Genomic DNA, 24573 nt, shown 5'->3' on the forward strand with positions numbered 1-24573 from the left:
ATGGACAACATGTGACAATGTGACAAATACCGACCACTGATCTCAGTTGGTGTAAGTCAGTATGAAGTGTAATGACAACTGTTGGCTCCAAATTCCCATTGTATTTTTTATGCAAATTAAACTTTTGATTTGTTCTAACATTAGGGGAAAGCTAAGATGGAAATTTCAGAGGAAACATTTTATTTTTTCTATATCAGGAGAATGCAGAACATTGTGTTAGCTAAGTTAGTGGACTTATCAAATTAATATAATGAATTATTTCAGATCACTTGATTGTTTACTGTTCATTTCCTGCCACTCAATTCCTAACTAATCAATTATTTCTAGATATTCAATTTTTTTTAAAAATATCTTAAACGTGATTATTTGATTGGGCTAGAAACCATTTGAATGATTTGACCATCTCATTATTATTTTCTCAATATAAATTGTTTGAATTTTTACTATGAGGGGTCTTTGCTGGCATTCTTCAAGAATGACAGTATTAGGAATGTGATCGTACCACATATATCCTAGTGCAGCTAGTGATAAAATGATATTAACTGCTCACTGAGTAGTGATGTTCCATATTTGGCATCATATGTAAACATGGCTTGACTGGTGATTTTATCAGTGTTGCATTTTTACATAAATTGACTCTAACATTCAGGCAGTCTGAATGTTAGAGTCAATCAATACCAGAGTCTAAGTTGGAATACCAACTTAGACTCTTGCTCTCTGCAGGCCAACTAATGGACACTGAGGAAAGACCAAGAAAACAATTTTGGTAATATATAAGCAAACTTCTTTTTAAAGATAAGACTCATGAACCATCTGCCACCAAAGAGCAACTTGGCTTGCTTTCATCCAACAGACTTATCTCCATGAGTTTTTGTTATATGAATATTTCTGTATATATTTTCCTATTCATAGATGAATAAATGATGATGATAAAATAATATTTACTCTATGTGAGCAAGTTTGTTTCTCTCTATTTGATCAAAAGGTTCTCCTGAACAGCAAATTAGGATAATCAAATTTATATAAAACTTCCTCCTAGCCCATCTAAAGCAAGATAAAATCGTCAAATGTTCTTTGTCTCAATGGTTGGGGGTTTAATTCCTTGCAAGGTTCATTTAAATGATGAGCTAAACCAACAAAATTGATATACAACATCCACATCATGTATGAAGAACCTACACAATCCACTGTGAAGTTTATTTCAGCACTAAGAACTAGAACCATCAACTTTGGTATACACAGTCCTGTCATAACTTCAAAAAACACGAAGATATTGGGTTGGTCAGCTTATTCTGATGGGCTTTGCATTTCTAAATGGTCTTGTTACTATTTCAGGACCACCAAATTCAGTACATGCCCTCCTCTAAATATAACTTAAGAAAATTAAGTTCCACTGATCTAGTTCACAGGGATTTGTGCTAGCAATGATCTAACACAAATAGTACTTGTACTCACCAGAACACCAGATATCCTCACCATTCTGCTAACACCCCCTGACCTTTTCTTAACCAGTTCTCCATCCAAATATATCACAGGTTTCCTTTTTTCTCTTTTTAAATCAGACTATGACCTTATCTAAATTTACTATCGAACACCCTTCATCCAGCCATTCTTAAACTTCTGGTCTTTGGCTCTACAATAGAGCAAAATGGAATGACCTTCACGACTTCTCCTCATTATTTCCATAGTCTGATTATTGTTTCTATTCTCCTGACTAAGGCACATTCTGCAAATGAATAACCAAAATAATTCCTAGAAGAATGAAAGCCTTCATTCTATCCAAAATCCCAAACTGCTATCCAAAGCTTGGCTTAATTCTCTAACAAGTATACTAGGGTAGTCCACGAAAATCCAATCTACAGACAATCTCCTAGTCCTCACCACCCACATTTGGACACACATACCATGTACAAGTTTGAAAGAACTCATGTCGTTGCTCCTAACATTTCTAGGGCATTTGAAGGCATAACTTTTTATATGCCTTCATCCTTTTTGTAGTAGGTTCACATACATCATCTCTGATCATTCATTATGTGTTTGTGGCTTGTGTATGTGTTAATAGCCTCTCAGATTTCTACACCATTGCTGGAATACCATACAGTTCATTTCACCACGCTCTTCGACCATATATAAACGAATCCCCTCCCCCTCTTTCTCAGTGATCTCAAATGATATCCACAGTTTTGCTGATGACAGCTTACACTATTCTTAGGTAGTTTTTTCACCGAGTTATATTATTCTTGACAAAAAAGTTATGTTCTTTAGTAATCTTGCTGGCCTGGTTGGCTGAGTGGGTAGCATATCTACTCTCCAACCAACAGACTGCAGGTTGGAATCCCTCTATAGGCATGGCTGTATGTGATTGTCTTTAGGTGGGAGATGAGCTTCATTGTCCAATGTGAAACCACTGCCCCACTTATTGAGGCCTGAAGTGGTTTGAAAAAAGAAGTTTCACATTTGGTGTCTAGAGCAGAGTTTCTGGACTATGTAAAAAAGTGACTGTAAAAATACAAACGTAAAATATAAAATTAATAAAATTGAAGGGGAAAAAATATCCTTAGCCCTCTTTTGGGTTGGAGCACATAAAAAAAATTCCTACCCAAGCAAACAAAGTTTGCATGTGAACTTTAACATCCCATAATGCAAAGCATACTGCCTTTTGAACATATATATTGCTATGCATTTCTTGGCATAGCAATATACATTTGTCATGGGACAGGTGATATGAAGTCAACAGACTCTGAGCAGACTAACTGGAAAGGTATTTTATGTGCAAACTTTACTTAAATAAACGTGGGTAAGAATAAAAATTTCTTGTGAAGTGCAATATACTTTATAACCAGCTGGAAGAAAAACATTCCTATAACTTTTCTCTGAACCAGATTATTTTAATAATATGGTTGATATACCACTTTGATAGTTGTGTACGGAAAAGGAAAAAAAACATAATTAAAGAATTTGATGACTAGAAGCCCAGTGATAAAAATAGAAAAAAAAAACTATTTATTATTTGAACACACAACTAGTTTCATCTTAGAAGACTTCACTGGGTGCACAACATGAAACAAGAAATACAAAAATATACATTACAAGAGAACAATAGCTATAAATTAACTTGCAAAGGTATTGTTGTCATTTGAAGGCACAACATTTCAGGCCTCTATGGCATCCAGAAGTGGCTTGAAAAAGTTTCACGTGTGGTCTCTAGAGTAGAGTTTCTGGACGATGTAAAAAATACGAAAAAAAAAAATATATATATATATATATATATATATATAGATAGATAGATAGATAGATATAAAAATATCTAATGTGCACCAAAGTTGGATAGCTGAAGAGTGATAATCAGAGAGGTTGTAGCATGGGTTAGTATTAAGGTCCTAGGTTGACGATAACTTCTATTGAGTCCACAATTCTTCTCTCTAGCTCATCTAGAAAGCATCTAAAAATATTCTCTGATTTGTTCCAAATCATTGGATGAGTGACAAAATCTTCATACATGAGACCATGCCCGCATGAACATGCTCAACAATAACATGGCATCCAGAGCATCTTCAAATGTCAGCATGTTTGCAAGTTAATTTATAGTTGTTGTTCTCTTGTAATGTATATTTTTATATTTCTCTTTTCATGTTGCGCATCCGATGAGGTTTTCTAAGAAAAGAAAACTAGCTGTGTGTTCAAATAAGAAATTGCATTTTCTATTTTGGTATCTCTCAGCTTCCTAGCTTCTAGTCATTAAATTTATTTAATTATGTCATATAGCCCAGTAAATCCGTTGTATCAAGTGTGTGTGTGTTTGTGTCACTTCTACAGTAATTCAACTTGTCTGGCTTCTACTGATGAGACTTCAATGAACATTGAAATTGTTCTGGGTAGTGACACTTCCCATAACGCATAGCGATATACATGTCCAAAAGGAAGAATGTGCTTTGGGGATACTAAGGCAACCAATGTGAAGTCAATATACAAGTAGATTATTCACAACTACTACACACAGAACTCTTTGCTTACACTTGAGTAAGGATTAAAACAAGAATATAATTTCTTGTTGAGTATAATACACATCGTATTTCTTCAGTTCACAAACAACATGGTTCCCAATCATCCAAAGCTTCAAGATCTTTCATAATCAACATCTTAAACTCTGATCTCTTTGATACCAATGCAATCCATCCTATTTCTTACTAGAAACATCACCTTCTCTTGCCTTTGATAATATTCAGATTTCTATACAAGATTAGATTTCTAATCTTGTACAGAAATGGGAGCGAGGTGATCATGAAACTGGAAAGAAACAACTAATAACTCTTTCTTCTGTGAAGCCATAGAAGCTGCTGTTAGTCCTCTTTTAATTCATAGTTTTGTATTTGTATGGTGTTATTTCATTATAGTATTTGTTCTAGTATGGTGTGATGAGTTACTGCTAAAAAGTAACAAGATTTTATTAAAAATGTTATAGCAGCTTGGCATGAAGAGAACATGCTATGGCAAAGCACAGTAAAAATAAGAGGCACAGTGGTATTACTACAAAATAACCACTTGACTTCAGCTCTCTCCGTATAAACTGCTATAACATTTTTAATATTATATATATATATATATATATATATATATATATATATATATATATATATATATTTATACTCTTTAAATGCACAGCATTCAGCATTGCTAAGAAATGGTAGAAGACATTATGCATGTGCTAAAGTGATTTCTGTATCAGAATTAATCAATCAAGCTCAATGATTCAAATACAGCAGATAAAACCATATATTAATTTTGTAATGTCAAATGACTTAATATGTCATTTGACATAGTAAATACAGGGCAGCCATAATTAAACATCCCCTACCCAGAGTCTTATGTACATCTAACAGCCAGAATGTCACAATTTGGTAGGGAAACTAATCAAGACATAGGAAGCAGGATTTCATGAAAAAAAAAAAAAAAAAAAAGCACTAAAATGGACAGACAAATGAATAACAAAGACTAAACTGAAATGAAAGATTATGTTTGTGCTGCACTTATGATAACACAGCAATAAAATCTTTAATATCAATTTCATTTAGCACAGTAATTACAGCATTAGAGTTACTGGAGCATAAGTGTTATCACAAACCTGTTGCACAACTCAAGTGCAATGAGTTCCCTCATGCGAAAGAGGACCTGGTTCGATATAGCTAACAATCTCATGGACCAGAAATTACATTCTGTACACAGCATTCTCAACATCAGAACATAACAGTTTATTTATTTTATTTATTTATTTTTTTAATATACATCTGATCCACACATGAAAGGCCACAAGACTTATAGCACATTAGTGCCATGTATGGGCAAAAGGAATCTGTTCACATTTTGTATGAACAGCTGAAGATTGTAATCTTTGGAGAAGGCAGAGTGGGGAAGACTGTTCCAAAGGACAGAAGTAGATGGGATGAAAGAGGAGACAGTGAAGTTGATTCAGTCATTTTCAAGATGAACTGTAAAGGGGTGATAGTTAGCAGCAGCTCCTGTTTTAATAATTTTGGAGGAGCATGGAGGAATGATAATGGTCAAATCAGCAAAGCTCTATCCATGAAAATATCTATGGAAGAGGCACAAGGCAGAAACTGGATGTCTGTGTGAGAGAGGGATTGAAGTGAGTATGTGAGAGAGCAAGAGCGAGCATTAATTAGCTGGACTGCCCTCTTCTGAATAGAATTGAGCAATCTTAGAGAGAGAATTCTGGTGCTCTACTCCAAATATGGGAGCAATATTCCATGGCTGGGTGAACATGTCAGGAGGAATGTTCATCACAGTCTATGATACATTGTCCTTTAAGGCTGCCAAGTTCAAGACACTGCCACCACAGATGTTGGCCTTCAGGTAATCCCACAACCAAAAATCACATGGAGTAACATCAAGGGTATGAGGTAGCCATGCTACTGGAAAGAAGTGACTAATCACCCTTTCATCTGTGAAGTGATACCGTAGAAGCCCCTGTACCAGTCGTGCAATGTGGAGGAGGTGCTCCATCTCACCTTGCATAAAAAGGGTCCTATAGTTTTGTATATTAGATAATGGAAAGAATTTCTGAGGAATATTTAGTATTTTTTCTATTCTTTGGGGTTTATAACCATTGGCTAGAAAAAGTGTGACACAAGTAAGTGAGTTCAGTAGTAAGAGCATTGCCATTGGAACTAACTTGCAGAGCTCTGGCTCTGCAAGTTAGTGTTTTTAGGATACCATATTTTTGAGCTGGATGATGATGTGATTGTTTGTGCAGACAACTCCCTGTATGTGAGGGTTTCTATACACTTCGGTTCCAAGTAGCACAAATTTTTGTCAAAGTCAAACCTCCTCCTCCTCTGAATTTATCTTATTCAGAAATGAAGGGCTTACTCTCTCTCTACAGAATAATAATATTTTATTATTACAAAGGCAGACAAAGAGAAAGCATTAGTAGTTCAAGATTCAACTGAATACTATAGAAAAATTAACTTTAATGTTACATGACTCTATATATCGTCCTCTTGCTAATGATCCTACTATGACCCAGATTAGGAAATTAAACACTCTTATAGATAATGTTTCTAACTGGGATGAGAAAACCAAAAAGAAACTCAAGTGTTACCATGGGCATCCATGTTTATATGGATTGCATTGGTTCTCCATGTTACAAAATTGCAAAACACCTTTCCAAATTGCTTTTGATATTCTCAAGAAAGTCATCTTCATTTATCAAAAATAGCTCTCATTTTAAAGAAAATTATATCAGAGCTTCATCTTTGTCCAGGTGATATCTTTTTCAGCCCAGATATTAAGCCTTTGTTCAGAAATGCTGCTTTAGACAAAACACTTAACTTCGTTAAACAAGACTTTCTGGCACATATTGTCAGTCTATTTGACTGTTATTCATTCTAGGTACTTCACATGTCAAAATAAACTTTGTCAACAAATTGAGACATGTCAATGGGTGATCCTCTTTCTCCCAGACTAGATAACTGTTTCATGGAAAGATTTGAACAATATATTGAATAGCATCCTTATGGTAGAGATATGTTGATGATGATGTTTTCAAGGTTTGCCATCAGTCCCATACAGAGCTACAAGAGTTTCTCAATAACATCAGTAACCTCCACCATCATATCCTGTTCACTATTGAGTTAGAAGAGAATAATCAGATTGCCTTTTTAGAACTCTTTATTACTTCTTCAGCAGATGGTAGTCTTCACTGCTCAGCATTCAGAAAGAAAATACACACACACACACTCACTAGACTTTACATTCATCCTCTTTCATACCATCATAACTGTCAAAAACTGGCACCATTAAAACTTTAGTACATCGAGCACATTCTCTTTGCTCCACTGGATTGCTGCTCTTCAAAGAAATAAATCACATCAAGTCCACTTTCCTTACTAATGGCTTTATCGAATCATATGTTGACAAGATAATAAATAATTAAGGAATTTCACTGTCATTTTCCTCTCACTGAAATAATGATACAGGGGTGGTCCATCGTTTCACCATTCCCTATATTAAAGATAGCTCAGAAGGTACAGCTAAACTACTTAGATCCATTTGCTTGCAAATGTCCCTCCATCCTATGAACAAGATATCTAATTTTTTAGGCTTAACTAAAGATAAGTGTCTGCCTTTAGACTACCCTGAAGTGTAACAAATTCCTTGCCAGTGTGATTTATCGTATTTTGGCCAAACAGATAGATTTGCAGATGTGCGTCATGGTGAACATTTAGACTACATTAAGTTCCATGAGCAAAAGCAATCTGGACTTGCACAGCACACTATCACCACCAGACACTTCCCCATAAAAGCAATAATCACTTGGAACATTTATACAAAGAGAATTGTGAGACCTTGCTACATCGACCGAATCTAAACAAAAATGATGAACTAAGTTCTTCTTCACAAATTCCAGAATTAAATTAAATGTAATTATATTTATATTTATTATCATATCTTGTTAAAGTTATTTTTACTCAAGCCTTAATATAATTAGAACATGTTGACTTACATCATGTACTTCAGTTAGCATGTGTCATTATTGAATATACCAGTTTCTGGTCTTGCTATTTAATTTGAAAGTCATACTAAAGATGCCCTTAATACTACGGCAAAAATTATATACTAATAAAAATATATACATAAGTTAAATCTATTTTATGTTATTTATTAATTATCATGTCTTACATTCTTATACTTTGATTATTTCTTTTTAAGCATACAGACAAATCTCCTAACATATAATCCTTTTACAACCAAAATGTTTTCTTTCCTTGTATGACTCTTCTATTTATTTCTTTTATCTTGTTTGTCTTTAAAATTAAAAAAAAAAAAGGATAACCTAATAGCTGCAACCACATCACATTCAATGCATAACATTCTTATAATTTTACATTCAAGGTTACTGAATTGGAATGCAGAGTTACGATCCCATACATTTCAGGAAGTTCCAAACCTACTGGCAGAATATTGAAATTTCACATGATACCCAAATATTTTCCAATCAACAAAATTTCAATTTCTTGCCAACTATAAAAGAAACGGGGTAAGGTAGTATAACACCAGTGTTGTACTACCTTACCCCAGTCCTGAAGATACTTTCAGGCGCAAACTTTGTTTGCTCACACTTGGATAAAGGATTAAACTAAATTTATTATAGTCTAACCAAGTGAAAAATAAACTTTCAACATCTTTCTCTAAATCCAGAGTAATTTAAGAAAAAGGTGGCACACCTTTTGGCAACTTCTATAGGTAGAGATGACCTTGCTATTGCTTCTGCCTGGTATCTCCACGTCTGGGCCTGGCTCCGACTGAAGAGACCTCAATAAAGGTCGAAACTAGTCTGGGTAGTGGCCCTCCCCTTAATGCATAACATTATATATATCTGCAAGGAGATACTGAGATAGGAGTGATGTTAGCTTGCTCCACCTTTGCAACGAGTTGCCCAGTGTTGTACTACCTTATTCCAGTCCTGAAGATACTTTCAGGCGGAAACTTTGTTTGCTCACACTTGGATAAAGGATTAAACTAAATTTATCATAGTCTAACCAAGTGAAAAATAAACTTTCAGCATCATGCATTTAAAACTAGTAAACATTTATTGATTAAAAAAAAAAAATAGTAGAGGGAGGAGTTCTGTGTTTATCACTTGTTTTTTAGTCTGAATCCGACCAAAGCAATTTCATTTTAATTTCTATACTTTTGCAATGAAATCAGTGCTACAAGCCATGATCCCACAAGTAGAGCAAAAAAATGTCTAAACTTACGATATCCAGTGCTATACAACTCCAGACCTGGGGAATTGAGAAGTACTTTTCTGGTGAGTTTGCCAAGCTGCCAGTGTACTCTTATAAGGCAAGCAAAGAAAGTATCATGAAATCAGTCCAAGAGATTCCAAAGCTTTGGTAAGTCCATATAACTTTGCTCACAAAGTATACTATATCTCTAAAGAATACACAGTTCTGGAGATATTCAGAAACAGCATGTCATTCTTCTTGAAGTAGATGCACCAAGTCTTTCAGAATAGTTGACAAATTTCTAAACATTCTACTGCTGTTATCCAAACCTTTGTTCTTTAACTTACTGTCTTTTAACAAGTACTCCATATGATAGCAAAACTGTGCAGAATGAGCCAAAGGTTCTATACTATGCTAGCCTGCTCTGCAGTTCCTATCATCATTAATTCCTGGAGATATACATGCTCAAGTCGATGAGCATGGATTTTCACCTTCATTAAGTCTATATATTCAAATATGAGGAGGAGGTGAATCCCATTTTCAATCCATTGATATTGGTGCTTAAGATTGTAGTAATACAGCTCTGTTGGCTGAATGGCAAAACATTAAACCCCCAATTCCTTGGTTTAACTGAGGCGATTGTAATTAGTATCCCTCCATCAGGAATATGTCAATAATCATCTTTAATATATGAAGTCCTAGACATAATTCTAAGTGGAGGGGGAAAGTTTCTTTTATTGGGATAGATGTAATCTAAATGTTAACCATTACAATGAGAGAAATCACAAGACCTCCACTGCTTATGGCATGGATAAATGCTAATGGTACATCATAAGGAAGATGTAATCAAGAACATACTAAAGCAAATGGTTACATCCATCCAGGAAAGTAATGAGACACAGATAGAGACTTTACTTAGGACTAATCTATGGTAAAGTTGAAGAAGGAAATAATTAAGAATAAACAGTCACTATTGAGGTTTAAGTGGGGGGCTTTTCAAAGTGAAGAGAGAATCAAGAACTCCAAGGTATCTCCACTCTTCCAGAACTATGACAGCATGCAAGGCTTCTGAGCTTTCTCAACCTTCAAATTCATGTGTCTACCACAAGGTAGATAAAGCATACTCAACTTTATCATATTGATATTTAAGCCTCAAAACTTGCAAAATGCCAACTGCTTGTTTAGAAATTCTTTCAAGACTTCTTTAGTAGAGGCTATAAGATCATTAGCATATGTGAATACCACAATATTTACAGTGATTGTGTCCAGTGAGCATCCATATCCAATATTGGCTCTGAAAAGGACAAAAAAACACATTAATGACATAAGTGAGGATGAGTCTCCTTCATATACACTCCTGAATGCTTGGATGGATTCTGTCAATCTCTCTCTGTAAATTCCTTTACTATAACTTCAGATGATAGTAAAGTAATTGGCAGAGTAAATCTCCAAAAACATAAGTGAAGAAAGCATCTGAATATCCTGCAATAGACAGCATAAAGAAAGGTCAAAGTTGGCCTCAGGATTCAAAGAGAAGAAAAGAATGAAGATGTTCTGAGCATGGCTCCACAAGGCTGTCTGCTTAAAATCATGATGGGTGTATGATTGCATATGTTTATGTTAAGACCATGTGAAAAAAATGGAGAACACGAGAAATATAACCAGACAGCAATTAGAAGGTGCAGATGCATCTTCTTTCTTTCTTCAGAATGAAGTCTTAGACCGGCAAAGATATAATGGTATACATTTGGTAAACAGAAGTAAATCAATTATCAATTTGAATTTGCAGGATTTTGTACAGTGCAGCATGCATGTGTGTGTGTATTTGTCAAGAAAATTAAAGGAGAATAAGAGAGAGAGAGAGAGGGGGTGTGTATTAAATGTTTCAAAAGTGAATGACTATTACATGATGAAAATACAGCAAATGTTAGTAGAGTGGACAGTGCCAACGATACGATGGAAAATGTTATTAATGTCGAACATGCAGCCGTGAAAATAGGCAAGAATGAAATGGCCATTAATAAAGAAATAGCATGCATGAATGTTATCCTTCACAGGACAAAGTGCAAAATTGAAAAACTGCAGAAGCAACAAGAGATTAGTAGGACTGAAAAAAGAAGGAAGCAGGGTGATCTGAAATAATAATAAAGACTGAGTGAACAAACAAGATAAACAAGTTAAGGAGAAAATTATATACAAAGACTCAATGATTAGGGGAGTACTTAATGAAAGTGTGATAAATCGCATTTCCCTGTTTTAAAAATTCACGATATTAGTCACGCCATCCAGATGCAAAAAAGTAAGTCAAAGGAAATTATTGTCTTGGTTGGCACAAATTATTTGAGAGAGGATGTAAAGGAGTTGTTAGAAGAGGCCAGGGTCACGCCAACCTGAGGGTGTAAAGGGTGCACTGCACCCAGGCGGCAACATTGATATTAATTGATGTTAAAAATAACTATACGAAACATGTATTCTGTGTTTTTAATAAATAAGACGTAACTTTTAGTTTGCATAAATTGTTATTTTATTTATTGTAGTAAATGCTACATGCAATTTCTGCTAGTTATTTTTTTAAGGGGCGGCCGATAAAAGTTTGCACCCGGCAAATACCCTTGGTGTTTGCCGGGTGCAAACTTTTATCCAAGGGTATTGGATAAAAGTTTATCCAAGGGTATTTTATCTGGAAGAAGCAAACTAAGGAGGAGGGTTGCTAGCTAATGTTCTATACATAAGGTTGTGCAGAAGGAATAATGTAGGAATTGTGGATCTGTGTTTGACAGAAGGAAGGATTTGTACATTGATGATGGACTGCATTTAAATGGTTTTAGTGTTAAATATCTAGAGAGAGCTTTGTTCACTGAGCATCCTGAACTACAAATTCAGGAAATTAAGGTGGAAGAGGTGAGTTTATGTGAAGGCACCAATGAAGTGAGTGAGTGTGAGAATGACCAGATGTGGAATCTAGTCTCTCAAGCAAAAATATTGAAGGGGATAGTCAATTTAGGAAGTAAAGGCAGGTGAGGACCTAAAGGGATGCTGCAGTTTCTCTATACTAATGTCAGAAATATCAGGAACAAGAAGAAGGAGTTTGTGGCATTGGTTAGTGCAACCTTGCCAAAAGTTATAGGCATTAGTGAGACTTGGCTAACAGCAGATGATGCATTGCAGGTATTAAATGTGAAGGGTTTAGTATTTTCAGGGAAGATAGAGAAGATACAATGGTAGGAAGAGTACTGCTGATAATAGCAGATAAATTGCAGCCAAAAAGAATAGGTGATAGGCAGGAGTGTGGCTGTTCATTTGAAGTAGTCTGGTGTTAGATCAAGGCCAGCAAGACAAAATATACAGTTGGTTGTTGCTATATGACAGGGAGTTCCACAGATGATCTGGAAGACATGCATCGCTGAATTAATACAATGAGTACACATGCTAGGATGGAAATAGAATTTATACGCTTACTAAGAGATAATTACTTGAGGCAGCATGTGATGGAGGGAGCCAGGTGTGTGAGCGTATTGAACCTGGTCAAAGGATCAAAAGAGCTATCCATAACCAAGGTGATCACATTGCCTACGATTGGTGAAAGTGACCATGCGGTCTTGATTTGGGAAAACTGTAAAACATGAATATTCTTACAAAAAGAGGTATATGTGGAACTACAAAGTGGTGATTATGAAAAGCTTAGGAGGAAACTTAAATCTGTGCCATAGCAAAAAAAAAAAAAAAAAAAACTCCAAGGGAAGGATGTGCATGGGAGATAGTTAAGGCATGGCTAGAGGATGCAGTATTAATTGTATAACTAAAGAAAAGAGTGTTAATCAGGTAGGAGTTAAATGGATGAGTAATATCATTAAGCATGAGCTGCAGAAGAAGAAAATGCTGTTGAGGGTATATAAAGAGAAAGGTAACCTGCAAACTCATGAAGATAGTATGTTCTATGTACTCATGAACAAGGTTCTAGACAAGAAATGTGACCCACATGGTAAGGAAAGCAAAATCAGATTATGGTAAGAATCTAGCTGAGCAGGCCAAAGGAAATCTCAGAGTGCTTTCTCTACTCTATTAGCTCTACTCACATATTAATAATATTAATGATGTCAGATTCCTTTCTAATATTTTCATTTTTATCATGATTCCGCAACTAATACCATCTGTTCTCTCTTTTAATTTTTCTCAGAAAACATACCTATCTCTAGACTTCAATCAGATGTTTTATTTCTAATTCAACTCTCAGATCTGATTAAAACTGATTTAAACATTGTCTTCTATACTGCTTGCTTAGTGTTTCGGCTAACTCTTATTCCATAAGAGTTTATCTATTGTTTTTTTTTATTTCTATATTTAATTTGTCACTGTAACTAAATTATATTGTAGCTAAACTGGTTTACTTATTCTGTATATTCTCCATTAAGAATAGCAGCTGACATTTTCCATGTTCTTGCCTAAAAAAAAAGCAAATGAGATAAACAAAGAAAGTTTGTCTTTCTCCCTAAGGACAGTGAAAGACTTTTCAGAGAAGAATAATAAATTTAAAATTCCTTTTAGTGTTTTGTTTTGTTCAAAACAATTAAAGGAATTCTGATTAGAAATTTTGTCATGTTTAATGTAATGCTACAAGATAAATGTTGCTGCTCTCAAGATATGAGGACTTCTTCAATGCCAAGATAAGGAGCTTAGTGATGTGCACAGAACTCTTTTTTAAATAAATCATGAGGAATAGTGGAATAAATAAATATATAAATATAAATATAAATAAATAATAGAGGAATAAATAAATCGTGAAGAATAGAATATAATAATAATAATAAAAAAAACATAATAGCAAAAATACGTAAAAGTGTAAGACAGCGCCCATACTGTTTAATCTCTACATTGAAGATGTAATAAATAAATTGAGAGAAGTAACAGAACAGGAATTAAGATAAATGGAATTGATATTAACTGGCTATGGTTTGGGGATGATATAGCAATTATAGCTGATAATGAAGACAAACTGAAATCCACCCTGGCAAAGATGGAAGAAATTTTCACACAGTACAGCCTAAAAATTAATTATAAGAAAACAAAACTATTAATTACAAGTAAAGAAAATCCAATGAAAATAAATAATAAACTAATACAACAGGTATCCTCTTTTAAATAACTTGGAAATCTTATCATGGAAGATGGAAGAAACCAATCAGATATTAAAGAACAAATAATCTTGGCCAAAAAAAGGCATTCTACAACAGAAGAAACATTTTTACCAGAAAAGGACTTAGCACCAAGCTCAAAAAAAGACTAGTGAAATCATACATATAACATATTGCATTATATGGTTATGAGGCCTAGATGCTAACAAAACAAGACATCAAAAAATTGGAGGCATTTGAACTTCAGTGCTGGAGAAAAGATGATGAAATTTAGTTGGACAGAAAGAAAAAGTAATGAAGAAGTTCTAAATATAGTTCACGAAACAGCAGTCACTAATGAACCACATCAATAAGAGAAGAAAAAGCCTAATTGGACACCATCTGAGGCATGGGAGACTGATGACAGAAATAATGGAGGGAACTGTAGAAGGAAAGAGGCCCACGAGGCAGACCAAGAATTTCATATATAAATGAAATATAACATAACGATGATGCTAACCGGCGCTAAGAGTTATGAAGAGATAAAAAGGAGGTCATAAGATAGGATGTTATGATGTGCTATAACTAACCAATCTGCAGATTGATGCACCAAAGAAGATATATGTGTGTGTGTAATGTATGTACTACACATTTTGGTTTTAGATATAAACTGAGGTTTCTAATCAAACCAGCTAAGAGATAAAATTTACTTATTCATAGCAAATCTTGGGAAAGCTTCCCATTTCTAACGTAATTTACAATTATATAAATTACCAATTACACACAAAATTGATTTTTATTACTTTTAGCACCAGTTTAACTACCCTGCTATTCAATTAATTAAGCCTAATCTTGCAAGTACCATTATGTCACTAACAACTGTAAAGCAAAGGCAATAAAATTATATATATATATAATAATTTAGCATGCAAAATTTACAATTATAAACATTTCTTATTTTTGTACATTTATATTCTTGGTAAATGTACACTTAAAATTTAGATTACATGCCTACTTTTTTCTTTTTTTTTTTTCAATCTTGAAACAAAATAAATCAATCTGATTATTTTTCATGTGTTCACGAATACCCTCATACTATCCTACGTAAAAATTACGGTAGTTTCAATATTTCACTGCATTCTGCTTCTCTCAATTTTAATAGCAGACCTGCTGTAAACTTTCTTCTCCAATTTGCACTTATATCATACCTCTATCTATTAATTCTCAATAAGCTAACTTAAATTTTAATATTTTGAGTGTTATGATAAGAAAGCAGGGAAAAGTTTTGATGAGATTAAAGTTGTAATTAACAGTGAGGTGGTTAAATCCAGTGCCACTTTATGCAGGTGGATGCATTACAATTACTGCATCAACAACACTCCCATAACTTTTGAATATCTATCACATTTACTGTGCATGCACATATGCAAAAACATACTCTTTGCCTTGCTTGACTCTGTCGCTGCATTGCTCTTTCAATTAATTCTCCAACTGATACCTTTAAACCCTTTCCAGCAGTTTCGACTTCCGGTTTTGTTTCAACTTCTGTTGCCACTGTTTCTGCCTGTGGTTCTTCTGCTTCTTCTTCATCTTCGCTACCATCGTCATTTCCTGCTGAACTCTCTCCACTATCATCATTGTCTGATTCTCCTGAAAAAATAATAGAATTTCTTAAAATATTAAGAAATGAATACATAAAATATTAATTACGTCATTCTATATAGCACCATGATACTGAAAAAGGATTGAAGAGTTAAGACCTCCTTAACCCTGCAGAGATCACAGTCAAAAAAATTGCAGTTTAAGTCACGTGTATCCGAGAGATACATTCATTACTAGTATGTGCTGAAATGCGATTAAAAAATAAAAAAATAAAAAAACTGCAAATATAATACATGATGGTTTATTTATTTTCAGTTACAGTCCAGAAATTATTGAACAAAGAAACAAAGAAAAAAAAAACAACTAAACCAATACTATACTGACATCAGAGTTCACAGTATGTCTCAGAAACAATTTACTATCAAATATCACTTTCGCTTTCACGTTCAACTCTATCATTCTCATCATCGAACTCGAGTAACATTCGCTGAATCTCTTCAACATCTGACAGATTATCCAATCAATATATTTTCCCAGCCATTTTCAATGGTTAAAAAAAACCTAAACCAATACTGCACTGACGTCGGAGTTCGCGGTATCTCTCAGATACAATTTACTATCAAATATCACAAACCTTTACACAACACATGTTAAACTAAACTGATGGCATAAACAGTGTGGAATATCACTCATAATATATGTATGCTTAGCCTAGTCATGACTGGATATGTAAAAGAATATTTTTATTAAAACAATTTGTTTGTATCTGTCAGATCAGCCACAACCTCAGCAGTGTTAAAAGACAGAAGTTCAAGAGCTGATTACATACAACTTTAATAAATAATGGAACCATTTTAAAGTAAACTTATTTTAAGAAATGAATTTTAGTGATACACAGATATGGAATTTTTTTCACAGGTACTATATAATTTGGAAATATGTCCTGTAAGGCAGCATTACAGAACGTACCTTAGAGTGAATTATTCTAATATTTCTCATCTGTTAATATCAGTCAGCAAAGTTTTGGTCCTGTTTTTGTCTATTTACATTTAGCACTTCCTGAATGTTCCAATATGCCAATTTTGAAGCAGCAAATATGCCTTACATAATAATAATAAGTATTATTATTATTAAGAAAAACCACCAGGGAGTCGGAGACTCATTGAGGGAGGCCACATACTATACATGCCAGCTATCATACTTATTCTTGAATTCATTCCCACCACTTGCACTCACAACATTCCATGGCACTCCATTCCAATCATGCACCACCCTATGAGAGAAAACTCTAGCCCTCAACCCCTTCTTAGTGGTATTCATTCTTAGTTTCCATGGATGTCCTCTTTTCTTTTCCTGACACTCCATAAATTGAAAAATTCCATCAACTGAAATCATGTATGATCCTTTCAGAAGTGTGTAAGTCTCAATCATATCATCCCTCTTTCTCCTGTTTGCTAATGTCTGCAGATATCATTTTTAACACTCTCCTTTGCACTCTCTCTCTCTCTACTATATCAGAATCACAACGGAAACCAGACCTGCACATAGTAGTCCAGGTGAGGTCTTATCGAGGCCTTGTAAAGAAGCAAAATGACATCCTTATCTTTACATGTGAACGTTCATTTCAGCATTGCAATTATCTTTTGAGTTCTATTTGTAATCTTAGTCACATGGCTCCTGAACTTCAACTTCCTATCTACTAACACTCCAAGATCCCTAGCCTCATCAGTTTCCTCTAGCATATTTCCACCAATATAATATGACATTGGATATCTAATCACACAAAAGTGAATGATTTACAGTTACTGACATCCATTTTCCCATGCCCACAATTCCAGCCTATTCAAAAAATTCTACATGTACTGCATATCAGCAGCATTCCTGATTACCTTACTTATCTTTGCATCATCAGCATATAGCTGTATGTCACTTGTCAAATACTTCCTAATATCATTAATGTATAGATTGAATAACAGTGGACCAAGCACTGATCCTTATGGTACACCACTAGCTACCTTAAAACTTGCAGACTCATATCCCCTGTATACCCTTTTTGATATTTGTCAAGCCATCCTCTTATCCATGCTAATATTCTATAACCCAAACCCATATTCTCCAATTTATGCAACAGTCTACCATGCCGTATTCTGTCAAAACCCTTAGCAAGATACAAAAGTATCATGGTGCATCCATTCCCCTTGTCTAGTTCAATGGTGTGAAAATGTGAGCAAGTTGCTAAAACATCACCTTCACTTAATAAATCCATGTTGCTCATTGCAAAGTAGAGATTCACTGTCAACCCATTTCTGAATGCGAGCCCTAACCAATTTTGGAAAAATTGGTTAGGGCTCGCAACACCCCTGAGATACCAATTTGTCGATAGTTGGATACATCAGTCTTTGCATAAACCCTTGTGCAATGGAATTACAATACATTCTTTCCATTCCTGTGGAATCTTCACTGTTCTGAGACTCATATTAAACAGCCTGGTCAAAAGAACACCCAGTTCAGCTAAACCCTCTTTTAACACATGGGCTGATATCCCATCAGTCCCTATTGCTGAATTCTTATTCAGTTTGTGCAACAGCTCTAATACCTCATCACCTAAGTTTCTTCATTCAGTGAAGAGGTAACAGTGAGCTCAATGTTCCAGATTGAGAGCTTTTAACAAAAGCTATCCATCTGGCACTCTTTGGTTGAACAACCTCTTCTGCATCTGTTACTCTCATGCCATCTGCATTTAAAAGTTATTCTTTCACATTCATTCTTTCTTTTACTTGCAGCATATTGATAAAATTCTTCTGGGTTGTCTTTAGCACGGAGAGTTAGTATCTTTTCATATTAGACTTTGCTTTCCGTACAACAGTTGTGATTATTCTAGCCTGCTGCTTATAACTTTCATAACTAACATCATCCTTATGCACATGGTATTCCTTCCACATCATCCTTTTCTTATGAATCTCTTGCTTAATAAGATTACACATCCATTTGACTCCTGCCCTATTTATTCTTCGAACTCTTGGGACACATTCTGATATTGCATCATTTAAGTATTGTGAAATACTTCCCATGCACTGTCGATATTCTTCCCATCAAGCAACTGATCCCATTCCACTGAACTCAGGATAGTCCTTAGTTGGTCATAATTTCCTCCTTTTGTAGTTCATGTAACCTTTTCTGAATGGAACATTCATAAACTTAGTCACTTCCCAAGTGAGTACCGCATGACCACTGTCACCAACTGGAAGCAGAATAATTACGTCTTTAACCGAAACACCCTCTGACACTATAATCAAATCTAACACTCTTTGACCTCGAGTTCCTTCTGTCACATTCTGCTTGAGGAAGTTGTCCCCCAACAGCTCAATAACTGCATTTTCATTCTTCTCATGAGATTCTACTGCTGCCCAATCAATATTTGGATAATTAAAGTCTCCCATTATGATTACTCTTTTTGCACTCATATGAAGAAATGCATCACCAAATAGAAAAGATGATGCATTTCTTCATCATTAGCAACTGTTCCACCAGGTCTGTAACAAACCCAACTACTTAATTGATCTTGTTAGATTCCACATCACACCAGAAGACTTCAGACTTACTGACAAGTGAAAATTGTTACTAGTATTGCAGTCATAGGTCTCAACTCTAACTGGATTCAAGACATTTGATATCATTAGCAGCACATCCCCTCCTCTCCCGTCCTGTCTATCCTTCATAAAAATACTGTACCCTTCACACTCAATACCAGTTAGCATGTTTGATTCTGTTAGCCAGGTCTCACTAATGCCAACAACATGAGGTCCCATCATATTAACTAAGGCAACAAACTCTAGCCCTTTGTTTCTGATACTCCTAGCATTCGTGTACAGACATAATAATCTACCTGCATGTTCTTTTGTATACTCTTCTCTGCAGTCTGCATGACATAGTTGGACAACTTGCACATCTCTATTCTTCTCTAGCGCCTTATACATGTAGACATCTTTTTACACGTTTCATGGGTCCAAATCGGATAATCACAAAGTCAAAATCGTTCTCTTGTCAACATTTCCATGACAAAGCCCATTCCCATCATTAACACAGTTATATAACATCGTCGCTCTTACACTCGCATTCTTACCATTCTTCTCTTTATAATTCAATTTCCCTGAGTCTCTGTGTTAGGTCTCACACCATTGATTAGTTTTTCTTGACTTCTGATACTAAACACATTCAGGTGTAGGCCATCCCTCTTATACAAATCAAATCTTCCTCAAACTCATTCCATATATCCAAATTCCTTCTACATAGCATACACATCGAATCGTTTGCCATCATAGCCCTTCTTCTTAATTCATTTTTATCATATCGAGGTAAAATACTGACGATTTTCATTTTCTCACTCTTCACTCTAGCCTCTTCCAACAACCCTTTGATGTTTTCTCTCATACTGAACTTATTGCCAGTTAAGTTGTTAGTACGTACTGCAATTACAATTTTGTTTACTTTTCTTTTCTGTTTTTGAATTGCTTACTTTATATTCTTAATTTTCGCTCCAGGAAAACTTGAAGTTATACAAACAACATCACTTACCTGATTCCGTTTCTTTCTGACTTACCTTACGTGCTTTGTTGTTTCTTATTTTCCTGGTTGATTTTCTTTTTTCTATCTCTGTTCATTTAAATGCCTCTTGACTTTTTGCAATTCCCACATCATCTCTCTTGATGATCTGATTCAATTTTGCCTATTAAATTATTGATTACCCAAGCAACAGTTATCAAGCTAGCCCAGATAGCCAAGTAAATAAGGTTTCTGCTCTCCCAACAGGTTTAATTTCAAATTTCACCATATGTATGGATGTTTGTAAATATCTTTAGGTATTCAAAAATACCTAATTGAAATAAGGTTTCTGCTCTCCCAACAGGTTTAATTTCAAATTTCACCATATGCATGGATGTTTGTGAATATCTTTAGGTGACATGTGAATTTTTCCAGTATGAGATCACCATTCAACTTTGGAGATTTGAAGTGGCATGAAAAGGTTCCATATTTATCTCTGGAGCAGATTTTCTGAAACTTATGCTACTACTCTCATTTTACAAGGTTTAGAGCCTTTCATTGGTGGGATTCACATCAAAAAATAAATAAATAAAATAAAATAAAAAATAACTGTAAATCAAGAGACTCAACTGAGACAAAAAAAAAGAGCATTGAAAAAAAAATAAACAAGCTCACTCAGACAGGTAATACTGATTATTCTCAAAAGAAAGGCACCATGTGTCATGAAATGTGTCAGTTGGAACAAGCAATCAGCAACATCATATTGCAATGTTCAAATGTCTATGAAATGTTACAAAGAAACATAAAAAGGAACCAAATGGGATCTGACTTTTCTGTCAAGGCAATGTCTATCTCTTTCTACTCCCAAAGTTCAAATTTCTCTGAAAGAAATGAGATTCCAAGATATCTACTACAATAAAGAAAATGTGAGATACCAGAAATGAAACTATCAAAGTCTTCGGAGCTTGTGTCAGGAAACTGAAAGGTTAAAATGTTTAACCTTTTGATTTCCTGTTATGTAAAATCAACATGCCTAATGGAACTACTTTAAATGTAACAGAAAATATTAGCAGGAGGTTCACACTGTTCTATTACAACAGTGAGATTTCTGTATCACCCTTCCCAAACACACATCTCAATGTTCAGATATCACATAATCCAGAACTCTGACAATAATACTGTTTCTTTTGCAAGTTAATAGTCAAAATGCCATGAAACTCCACAAATTCTTCTTCAATTTTTTTTTGTACCTGTAATGTATATAAGCAGTGGCCTATGATGAAAGTAATTATTCTGAATAAATTTAAACTACAGTGGTATCTCACTAATCTGAACCTCTTTAGTTCGAACCCTCCAGTAATCCGAACTGCGGTTTAAAAGAAAAAAAAGTTTTATTTATTATGTATTATTTATTATTTTGTGTTCTATTATTTTTATTTAATAATTATTATTTTAACTATTATTATTTATTTTATTATTATTATTACAGTACAACTACGGTGATACACCAAAAGAGGAAATTCAAAACGTGCATAATTTGTTAAAAAGATAAATCTAAATGTTGAAATTTCACAAACAGATGTTAAGGAATGGATTATAGGTATAACCGAAAGTGAATGCGAAATCAAATCAGATGCTGAAATTATAAATATGACGCTACAGAATGAATTAGAAGACGATGATGACGATAAATAACTCAAAGAAAAAAAAGTAAAACATGAAGAGATAGTTGACAGTTTTAATATGTGTATAGAATGGGCTAAGCAGAATGATACGCCATTCCACAAAATTTTATTGCTAATGCAGCTCCGAGAAGAAGCATTCGAAAAAAAGATTAGCTTCCAAGAAGCAAAAGAAAATCAGTGACTTTTTTTACAAGGAAATAAAAACTTTTTTGTGTTATTTTGTGAAACTTTTTTTGTGTTGTATACAAGAAATTATTACAGTACAACTATGGTGATACACAAAAAGAGGAAATTCAAAATGTGCATAATTTGGTTAAAAAGATAAATCTAAATGTTGAAATTTCACAAACAGATGTTACGGAATGGATTATAGGTATAACCGAAAGTGAATGCGAAATCAAATCAGATGCTGAAATTATAAATATGACGCTACAGAATGAATTAGAAGACGATGATGACGATAAATAACTCAAAGAAAAAAAAGTAAAACATGAAGAGACAGTTGACAGTTTTAATATGTGTATAGAATGGGCTAAGCAGAATGATACGCCATTCCACAAAATTTTATTGCTAATGCAGCTCCGAGAAGAAGCATTCGGGAATGGATTATAGGTATAACCGAAAGTGAATGCGAAATCAAATCAGATGCTGAAATTATAAATATGACGCTACAGAATGAATTAGAAGACGATGATGACGATAAATAACTCAAAGAAAAAAAAGTAAAACATGAAGAGACAGTTGACAGTTTTAATATGTGTATAGAATGGGCTAAGCAGAATGATACGCCATTCCACAAAATTTTATTGCTAATGCAGCTCCGAGAAGAAGCATTCGAAAAAAAGATTAGCTTCCAAGAAGCAAAAGAAAATCAGTGACTTTTTTTACAAGGAAATAAAAACTTTTTTTGTGTTATTTTGTGAAACTTTTTTTGTGTTGTATACAAGAAATTATTACAGTACAACTACGGTGATACACAAAAAGAGGAAATTCAAAATGTGCATAATTTGGTTAAAAAGATAAATCTAAATGTTGAAATTTCACAAACAGATGTTACGGAATGGATTATAGGTATAACCGAAAGTGAATGCGAAATCAAATCAGATGCTGAAATTATAAAAATGACGCTACAGAATGAATTAGAAGACGATGACGATAAATAACTCAAAGAAAAAAAAGTAAAACATGAAGAGACAGTTGACAGTTTTAATATGTGTATAGAATGGGCTAAGCAGAATGATACGCCATTCCACAAAATTTTATTGCTAATGCAGCTCCGAGAAGAAGCATTCGAAAAAAAGATTAGATTCCAAGAAGCAAAAGAAAATCAGTGACTTTTTTTTTACAAGGAAATAAAAACTTTTTTTGTGTTATTTTGTGAAACTTTTTTTGTGTTGTGTACAAGAAAGTGATATTTTTTACGCAAATTAAGTTATGTATTGAACCATGCAATTCTATTAAATCAGAATCCTCAACAATACAGGTACATATAAGCTACATCTTTTACTAAAATAAACGTGTGTACTGTATTATTTTTTAAGTTTTACATTACAGTACAGTAGCTGTTTTTTTTTTATCAGTTACTTCATTTATTTACAAAATTTAAATTGATGTACCATTAGAATCTGATTATTTTGGTCTTAAACGCTAGTTGTTATTGTATTTCGGGGGTAAATTCGCTAATCCGAACTTTTCCCTAATCCAAACGAGCACAGTTTTTATTAGTTCGGATTAGCAAGGTACCACTGTAACTGAAAAACTGGAATGGCAAAACAAACTGTTATTTAATCTTAATACACCTTCAAGGAAATTAAGAAAAATTATGCTCGGTTAGATATGTGTCTCTAAAAGTACAGTCAATTAGAAAGTTAGAAGCAAATACCTGATTATCTGTAAACACCTCTCTACCCTTCTTTCTTTCTTTTCTTTCTTCTTGCTCCTTCCCCAAATGCTATTACAGTATTCGAGGGCTAGGGGTGAATCTTTCCTATTTTGCTATTTCATTAGACAGTATGCAGTGGGAGTCTGCCTTCTCTCCTAGGTATTTGCCTCAACCTAGTCGGCTGAAGTCTTAACCTACCTGGCCAACATGGGAAGAACTGGGACCAACAACTCTGAGATATGTGGAAAGGGCCTCTGCAAACCTACCACTTTTTTTTCTTGCAGTGACTTCATTCCAAAATGCTAATATGGTTGCACCTTCTAATACATTTCATGCCACACAGAATAATCAGAGCCATGCTCAGGGCTTAGGCAGAGGATACTGTTCAAGAATTATATTATAATCCCCCAACACAAGTCAGTATATTGTATAAAGTATTGTGAACGAGGAATACAGAAGGTATGGGATTAATCTTAGAGGTGAACTTTACATAATCACATGGA

The 24573-nt window shown here is 34.3% G+C and overlaps 1 protein-coding gene across 7 annotated transcripts in view; it reads right to left on the reverse strand.

The window, feature by feature from the left end:
• Positions 1–24573, reverse strand: part of LOC150098829 (PHD finger protein 14) — a 570499-nt gene that overhangs the window by 511893 nt on the left and 34033 nt on the right. For 6 of the 7 annotated variants that reach the window (XR_016549471.1, XM_090404761.1, XM_090404763.1 and 3 more), the window contains exon 3: positions 15798–16009. Coding sequence is in view for 6 of the 7 variants with exons in the window: in XM_090404761.1 (XP_090260887.1) it covers positions 15798–16009 (212 nt within the window). In the remaining variant the exon portion in view is untranslated. The remainder of the gene's footprint in view (positions 1–15797; positions 16010–24573) is intronic. The other variant, XM_090404762.1, reaches the window with a different exon arrangement.

The sequence above is a fragment of the Typopeltis vanoorti genome, chromosome 15 (assembly GCF_054136105.1).
Source record: "Typopeltis vanoorti isolate ZY-2024b chromosome 15, IOZ_Tvanoo_1.0, whole genome shotgun sequence".
Classification (NCBI taxonomy): Eukaryota; Metazoa; Arthropoda; class Arachnida; order Uropygi; family Thelyphonidae; genus Typopeltis; species Typopeltis vanoorti.